Below are 9,187 nucleotides of genomic sequence, written 5' to 3' on the forward strand. Positions count from 1 at the left end.
TTCGAGTATTCTGATGTTATAATCATTCCATCGTGGAGGGTGCCTATAATTAGGCTTTACGAAAATATTCTGCATTTCATTTGTGTACAAATTTGATAATGGTGCCTATGATGATAACGCATGAATGACAGGTAACCTGCATAATTATAAGGATTAGCAACACCTGGAAAGGCATAATGAAAGATCTCAACCACACAACCATGAATTCTTAAAATTGAAATTAGTAGGGCACCCAGCTAAAAGGATCCTTGCCAGCTATGAACATGAAACATACAACTCATTACAACACGCTGACCCAAATTACAAACAAAGCAAATCTGATGGGGGATCATTGCTGAAAGCCCGAAGACGAGAACTATCTTCCCATCTGGAGATAATTTATTCGGTCATGCTGTGAGCACATCAGGCATTGCATCCCTGTGAAGACCGAAAAAAATATTAATAGGGGCGATCCTAATGCAGCTTCCCTTCACTGTCTACCAATAATACAAAATGGAAGTACATAAGGAGAAAAAAATCCAGTGCATGTAACTTTTAACGTCTTGTATAAAGGTTGAGAAGCAGCAACAAAATCTCCAAACAAAAGAATTGAGAGACATACAGCCGGGCTCGTGGAACCCGTATCTAAGGACAGAAGATCTACAGACCCCGACACCGCGGAGGAGAGGAGCATCAACACAGGTGAGTTAAAATTGTCAACACCACAAATTACAAAAAGTAGTCGGGAGTCTTGCGTGTTGTGTCTGGTTCAATTTGCCGAGGAGCTGGATCAAATTGGAGGAAGTTCTGATCCATGTTTTCGCCAATCTCAAGAATTGCAGCCATGTTACCACAGCGATAACAGTAGTTTGGTGCACTGAAGACCGTCACAACATTCTTGTCCTGGATGACAAAATCACAAGATAGAATATCTGAATATTGCATCCAAGGCAGGCAAATTATAGTATATCATTGGTCCCTTGCAAGATGCGGGAACATACAAAAAAGTACTGTCATGAATACAGCTGAAACGTCTTCTTGGCTCATGCATATAACACTATTTTTGCTATAAACCTCTTCAGTGGCACCAATTTAACTGACTGACACCACACAGTCACACGAAGAGCAACATCGGCAGATGTTCATTCAACATCTGCGTTCAGATTCTAATTCACAATTATTTGATATATGCCTTAGCAGTTAGCAGTTTGTGGATTAGCTCCTCCAAAAATTCACAAGAGCCAGTTAGTGGATTCATCGGTTTACAATCAAACACATTGAAGCGCACAAAATTGTATTGAGCTCTTAAAATTGTTAAATTAATAACTTAGATATTCTCCAAGATTCCATGCACCTAACAAATATATACTACCTCCGTATTTTAATGTATAACGCCGTTGACTTTTTGACAAACATTTGATCTTTCGTCTATTAAAAAATTTATGTAATTATAATTTATTTTGTTGTGACTTGATTTATCATCAAATGTTCTTTAAGCATGACATAAGTATTTTTATATTTGCATAAAAATTTTGAATAAGACGAGTGGTCAAACGTTGGTTAAAAAGTCAACGGCGTCATACATTAATATACAGAGTAGTTAAGAAATGTACTTGCGATCTCATCATAGGTATTCCAGCATTTCCCCAGGATGGGTATTTTAAGATTTTTCAGAAGGTATTTTTAGGGAATGTTCTACAGTTGTTCAATAAATGAGAAGAATTTATAATAAAAGGTAATGTTGAATTATGAACGCCTACCTGACACCAATTAAATCCTTCCATTACAAGTTGATGTGCCCTTGAGATGAGAGATAGACCATTTGTATGGTTAAACTGTTGAGCGATATCTTGCCCAAATGTATAACCTGCTCCTCTCGGTGAAATTCCCCACCCGCATCTGTCATCTGGGTCAGACCACAAAAGATCACACATGGGTCCTTCATGAGGAACCTGCAAGCATTTAGTGAAATTTGTAACATTAGCTGACAAAGAACATTTGAGAAATAAAGTGCAATTTCTTCTGCAAATGCAACAGAAGTATGGGCACAAGAGCTAACAAATATCACCGGTAACCATCATAAGCACAACCTCCTAGATAATCATCTACTGTGAAAAAAAATTCAAGAGCAACAAGTATTTGTTCAATCATATAAAATCATCCACATCATGACCCACAACACAAACTTCTAACTAAAGTGAACTGTGGTGCTCTACCTAGAAAACAAGATCCATCTTCAGACATTTACAAATTTGCAGCAGCAGGAAGTGGAAATATCATAGTAAAAATATTCCTGTCAAAACTAATATAGTTGAATGGTATATCCCCAATTTAGACATTCCTTAAAAAGGAATTGGGGCCTGGGGTGATGGTGCATTCTACACCCACCCCCATCAAGACCTTTTTAAGCTAACATATGGATGCATCTCCGCATACTTGCGTAGTTAAGTTTTGGTTGTTGGTGGCTGTATACTCCTTTTTTTTGGGCAATTGAGCATACTTACTACTGCATTCCACTCTTTATCCTATAGTATAATTATTTGGCATCTTTTGAAATGTGTGGACTCGCTGCTAGTATATGATATATACCAGCTAGATAATGCAAATAGTAATTACTACACCTAAATTGATTAATTATATGATATATATACCAGCTAGATAATGCTCTAATCCTCCAAGTAAAACAAAAATAAACATAATGTCATTTGAAAGCTAAATAGCTTATTGTTTTATTAATAGCATAAATAGCCCAAATAGCTGCAAAAGTTTCAAAAATCTGCCATTATCACCAGAATAGTGGCACACAAGACATGCAGAAGTCAAAATTTAGGGGTACTGCAGATGAAAGGTGACTAAAGACACTCGCTCATCAAGATAGTGCTAGCACTGCTTCATACCTCTTGTATACGATCAAGAGCACGGATGTTATCTAAAGTATCCAATGATGGAGAGAGACCACCGTGAAGGCAGAACACCTATAAAATGGGTGATTCACATGTCAGGCATATATTGGATAAGCCTATATCAGTTAAACCGCAATTAGTCAAGTAACAAACCTGGTTTTCTATAAGAGCTGTGAGAGGCAAATAATCAAACAAGTCTGTAAAGTATTTCCATACATTTGCATTTCCATACTTTCTCAAGCATTCATCGTAGAAGCCGTACCTGTAGAAAAACAGTAGTTTTCATTAACCCACTGAAGAACTATCTATTGGGTTGAAAATATTGAAACAAGAATATTTTTTAGCATTCCTATCATTTAAAAAATTGCATAAAGAAATAGCTAGAAACAAAAACCATGAAGCATAGTGGCAATAAAATTACAATCCAATTAAATATAAGCAACCTATGCTGTAATAAACCACAAATTCGTGCCAATAAGGTGAATACAGAAGGACGGATCTAGCTTGAGGTTCTAATCTGAGAAAATATATGAAAATGACAAAATGGTTTCACAGCATTAAAAAGGTAGATTGTTACAGGTCAGCAAAGAGGCAAACATTATGTATTAGCTATTTTTGGAAAGTAAATCAGCCAACATGTTTAAGATTCTGATTGGGTTCTCTAGTTTTGAGGTGTTAAGCACTAATAACTAGAGTCCTGATCAAAAAGCAAGTTGTTTTCTAAAATTCACAAAAATAATATCCTAGAATATTGATGTGCAATAAAAGATTGCATCTTTAATGTTTGCCACTTTTTCGTTGTTACAACTATAATAATTGTGCAAGTAGCTAAAAAAGAAGAAAATATGTGGGGGGAAAATCCAAATCTAGGACATAAACTCACACTTGAGTGATTTGTCTGCTCTCATGATTTCCTCTCAATATTGTAATTCGATCTCTGTAGCGTACTTTCAAAGCCACCAACAACGAAACAGTCTCCACTGAGTAGTAGCCACGGTCTGCAATAACAGCCATACGGTAAACGTTATCAACATTAGGAAAGCGAAAATCAATAGAGATGCGAAACAAAATTACAGACAGAAATAAACGCAAGCATGAAAAGAATCACACGCCCCATATGCACAGAAATGATGGGATCGCCTTTATAGTTTATAGCATTCCACGAAACAAACATACGATATCAGCGCATATACTTCAAGGGAAATCATGCGTCACCCCTTTGTCCTACTAAATAAGGATAATCACTTGTCACATAAAAGCGCAGATCAACGCATCGAAAGAGTCCTGCTTGCTCTGGAAGCACATTTCCATTTCACGCATAATCATCATCCCCTTATACCCCAATTAATGAGAATTCTTGATGATAGCCACATAGCTTATAAAGCCCACTAAGTATGGCACCCAAAAGGCAAGAAGCCAAGAACTCAAGTAGGATTCTCCGCAAGCTCGGCCAAACCCCAACACATAACCACCACAGGATATTCGCATCGACAAATCGAACTACAAGAACAAAAAGAACTACAATTCAGAACGCGAGCTCCAGCTCATTATCCCCAAGATTCTTGCCACGCTATAACCACCAGCCATATCAACTCCATCTCATCATCAGGATCTAAAAAAAGAAAGAAAAGAAAAAGAGCCAGCACCAATCCCCCCACCACAGATCGACCGAATCGAGCGCGCGCGCGCAGGGGGGAAGAGGACGCGGGGTATGAACTGACCGACGTAGTCGCCCATGAAGAGGTAGTTGGTGTCGGGCGCCTCGCCGCCGATGCGGAAGAGCTCGATGAGGTCGTAGAACTGGCCGTGGATGTCGCCGCAGACCGTGACGGGGCACCGCACCGGCTGCACGTTCCACTCCTCCATGAGGATGGCCTTCGCCTGCTCGCACAGCGCCCTCACCTCCCCCTCCGCCAGGTGCTTGCACTCCCGCAGCTGCGCGATCTGCCGGTCCAGATCCCCGTGCGACGACGGCATCCTCTCCCCCGCACCTCAGGGAGGGGAGGACGGAGGAGGCGCTACTGGGGGCTCCGGGTCCCGCCGCGCGCCGCCGCCGCTCGCCGCCGGCGAGGAGGGTGGGGGAGAGGGCTAGGGTTTGCGGGGGATCGGGGGTTGGAGGTGGAGGAGGTGGAGGTGGAGCTCAAGCCTCCATTTCTTTTTCCCTCTGATTTTATTTTATACGGAGACAGATTTTTTTATTTTTTTTCTTTTTTTACAGGTAGTAAAGTGTACAGGAAGACCAGGGCACTGGGTTGTTTGGAGTTTAGTGGTAATGGAAGGGTCAAAGTGTAATTATGTGATGTTATTGCTGCAAAGCAGAACAGCACAAGTCAGCTGGTCAAAGTAGATGGCTATAGTTTGATTTGGGGTTTTATAAGGATTTCTTTTTTCCCTTTTTTAACATGTTTGTTTGGTTTTTAAGCAAAAAAAAAACTTATATTAATCAATCTATTCTGAAATACAAATTCTTTTGGCACTCGGGTGACATAGTTGAATTCTACCCGTAGCGTTGTGCTTTAAAACATGTAATATCGTTGCCATGGTTAAACCAGATCAAACAAAACGGTTCTTATGTTTAGAACTGAAGATGATGTGCTATCAAAATTATATTAAAAACCTCGCAAAAAATATATTAAAATTTCTAAAAATTAAAAACATATATTTCTACATTGTTTTCTTCGTAGTGATGAAAACTTTGCACCTAAGACCGTATATTTTCGCTATTTTGGGGTTCTATAGCTACTTTATTATGTTTCATTTTAGACTATGAAAAGTTAGGCTGCGTTCGTTTGGAGAACAAAGGGAGTTTGTTGGAGTTTGTTTGTTTCGTTTTCCGCGCGCACGCTTCTCAAACTACTAAATAGTGTGTTTTTAGCAAAAATTTTCTATATGAAAGTTGTTTTAAAAAATCATATTAATCCATTTTTAAATTTTAAAATAGTTAATACCCAATTAATCATGCGCTATGGCTCACCTCGTTTTGCGTATCTTCCCAATCTTTTCAATCACCTCTCCCTCAAACATAGCCTTAGGGCCCCTTTGAATCACAGGAATGAAAAAAACGGAGGAATAGAAAAAACATAGGATTCTGACAGGAATGTAAGTATAAAACAGAGGATTGCAAAACACAGGAAAAACATAGGAATGACCGTTTGATTGGACTATAGGAAAAACACAGGAATTTGAGGAGAGATAAAGACTCAAAGGATTTCTTCCATGAGGTTCTACCTCTGGTTAAAATTCCTCCAAAACTTGTATGGAAAGTGGCATTCCATAGGAATTTCATAGGATTCCATAGGATTCATTTATTTGATTCAAAGAGTTTTGTGGGAAAAATTCCTATAGGAATGAAATCCTTTAAAATTCTTATGAATTACCTTTGAATCAAATGGGGCCTTTTAATGTAGCAAGAATTCTTCCTGTTGATCATTTTCGATAAGACAAGAATATAGCATGGTGTAATATATTCTCACCTACTACCAAAGAAGACTAGTACAACCATGCAGCAGGTTGCAAGCACAGCCATGAGCCTCCGAACAGTGATGAGCACTGACATCAACCTTCTCCCAGTCAAAAGGCAAGCTTTTGACGTAGGAATAGATGATGTAGGACTAGAGGTAGGTGGAATAATGGATAGAGTTCCAGCTGTACTGTATAGGAAAAACATAATTCAAAATAAACTGCTGTTTATACGATAACATGCTCAGGTTAAAGTAGTTGTTTAGAGTGGCATGCATGCACCATTTCTTCCCATATAATTGGTCCTAACATCTTTCTATTACTGTCTTTACGTGAAATTCTTTGTTGCTTTCAACTGGTGGCTTTGTCTTCTTGGGAAAAAAGGTTGACTTTCATCGAAGTAATTAACATTTGTGAAAAAAAAAAGATTCGTAAGAGAAAATTGTGATTTTCCATGTAAAAACTATTATACTGTAGGTATGTTCGGTGGTGCTTGCTGCTGCTGTTGCGACAGCTGAAAAACGGCTACAGGCAACAGCAGCTAAAAACGGCCATAGCCGCATCACTGCAGCAGCTAGCGTTCCCGATCCGCCCCTGTTTCTTTTGGGTGAGGAAGGACTAAAGGCTAGTTTGTTTTCTTCGGTTGTAGGAGATTTCTCAATGCACACGAAAACGAAAAAACTTATTAGCGCATAATTAATTAAATATTAACTATTATAAATTTGAAAATGGATTTGTTTGAATTTTTAAACAACTTCTATGTAGAACTTTTATTTGCAGAAAAAATGCACCATTTAACAATTTGAAAAGAAATTGTAGGCAATTTAAGTATTCGTACTCATAATACATATAGAATGTAGGCTATTCAAGTAGAATATATTCTCACATTAATATCACATAATATATATATCTCACTTCCAATTGCCTCCTCTATCAATCCTAACACATCAAAGCATTTTGAGAAGGTTGGCTTAGAACAATAACACAACAACTACTCACATTTACACATAAAATTCGTTAGGGTTATGACATAACGAGTGCTATCCTTATGTAGGAATCTGTCGTCGAACTATATCTGTGGACGGTATTTATAGAGTATGGGGATCATTGGAACTAGGGTGTATGTGATATTGAGGTAAAAAAGACGGTATATAGGGATTTTTCTACATGTTCGGACCCCTTGTCTGACAGCTAATAGCACTACTCCTATTGGGCGAAGCCGATGTTGCCTTTATGTATTGGTATCACTCGAATAGAATATTTGCGATGACCTAATATAGTCTTTGTCGGCTTGCCAGCATGGACCTCTCACACATAGTTGATGGTTAGTGTAGTTTTCTTCTTCGAATATGAACTCGACGAGATTGGAGGTAGCTCTAGATCCCTCATGTCGGCCTTTGTGGCGCCTGCATTGGGTTTGTCTATATCTGTATTGGCTTGTATTTTGACTTTGCATATCCCTCCTCCTAGTGGTGTTTGTATTTATACCCTTGGGTGCCCTCTTGTATAAGTAGGACTAGGGAAACATGTATAGATATGATCCGAGTAGTCCTTTTAGTGTCGAGTAGAACTCTATTTTTTCTTCTGTATATGAGGCATGATTCCGTATAAGATTATATATATATATATATATATATATATATATATATATATATATATATATATATATATATATATATATATATATATATATATATATATATATATATATATATATATATATATATATATATATATCTATATATATATATATATATATATATGGTGGGCCCACCGAGCCTAACCCAAAACTATTGGATATGCCTTATCTATAACACTGGCAAAATTTCAAGCATAAACTATGTATAATTACATCCTTTATGTAGAACCTACGGGTTTTGCAGATTTTTTATATTTTAGATTTTCATTAGAAAAATTATTTTATAAATAGATCTCTAGACAAACTATTTTAGAAAAGTTTTTTTAGAGGTCTATTTATAAAATAAGTTCTTAAAATACTAAAATGTAAAACAATCCAGTACAGGTTTTTCTAAAAAAATAAAAACCATGCCTAGAATTTTTTTTCACATATTCATGCTCTTTTTCTACGTCCTTCGTTGAACTTTACTTAGTTTTCTAAAACCAGGAAGTATATATAAAATGTTCAAATTCATGTAAAAGTTTCTCCATTCTAAACTACACTTATTAGTCTCGAATCATAATATGTCACCATAAACTCCATCAGACTGAATAAATGATATATTTGTCTGATTTTGTGATAATATTCGAGAGAAACAAATAAACTATCTACTACAAAGTTTTGAAAAGTTATTTCAGAATGATAATAAGCAATATAAAAAGATTAAAAAGAAAATTGTTTGGAAGCTTAGAAAACAACCATGATATAATTCTTAGAGCAATCTCAATATAGAAAACATCAGATAGTTTTCATAGTTGTCATATTATATAGATAGAAACTATATACTCAATGGATGGTTTCGTCAAAATAAATTCGTATCCAATCACCTCTCTTCAATCTTCTTTCATCCACATATCTTCTCTTCCATTCCTTTTTTCTTGTGGAGAGTATCTAGAAAACCGTCGGAAGTTTTCTAAGTGAAAAACTTTCAAATATAACTATAATATAATTGAAGTGTAATTACATTGTATCTACAATATAACTGCATCGTAACTACACTGTAACTATGAAATAACTTATATAAAACTTTTATTCAAATATGATTTTATTGGTTAACAACGAGATCTTATGCGTGACATGTGTGAAAATTTCTTTCTAGCAATTTTTTTCCTTCATGCAAAAATCCCGAGGCAATCCGATAGCTATGATTTTGAAAGTTCTGGGGACA

At 36.8% G+C, this 9,187-nt stretch overlaps 1 protein-coding gene across 1 annotated transcript; it reads right to left on the minus strand.

Moving 5' to 3' along the window:
• Positions 1-182: 182 nt before the first annotated feature.
• On the minus strand, positions 183-5,032 carry LOC4328734 (serine/threonine-protein phosphatase PP2A-3 catalytic subunit-like). Its single transcript, NM_001409861.1, has 6 exons — positions 4,604-5,032; positions 3,766-3,880; positions 3,036-3,144; positions 2,877-2,954; positions 1,740-1,931; positions 183-882 (listed from the first exon to the last, which is right to left on the minus strand). Exons 1-6 carry the CDS (start codon positions 4,857-4,859, stop codon positions 709-711), a joined length of 924 nt encoding a protein of 307 aa, NP_001396790.1. The 5' UTR covers positions 4,860-5,032; the 3' UTR covers positions 183-708.
• Between the last annotated feature and the right edge of the window lie 4,155 nt (positions 5,033-9,187).

The sequence above is a fragment of the Oryza sativa genome, chromosome 2, assembly GCF_034140825.1.
Source record: "Oryza sativa Japonica Group chromosome 2, ASM3414082v1".
Lineage (NCBI taxonomy): Eukaryota > Viridiplantae > Streptophyta > Magnoliopsida > Poales > Poaceae > Oryza > Oryza sativa.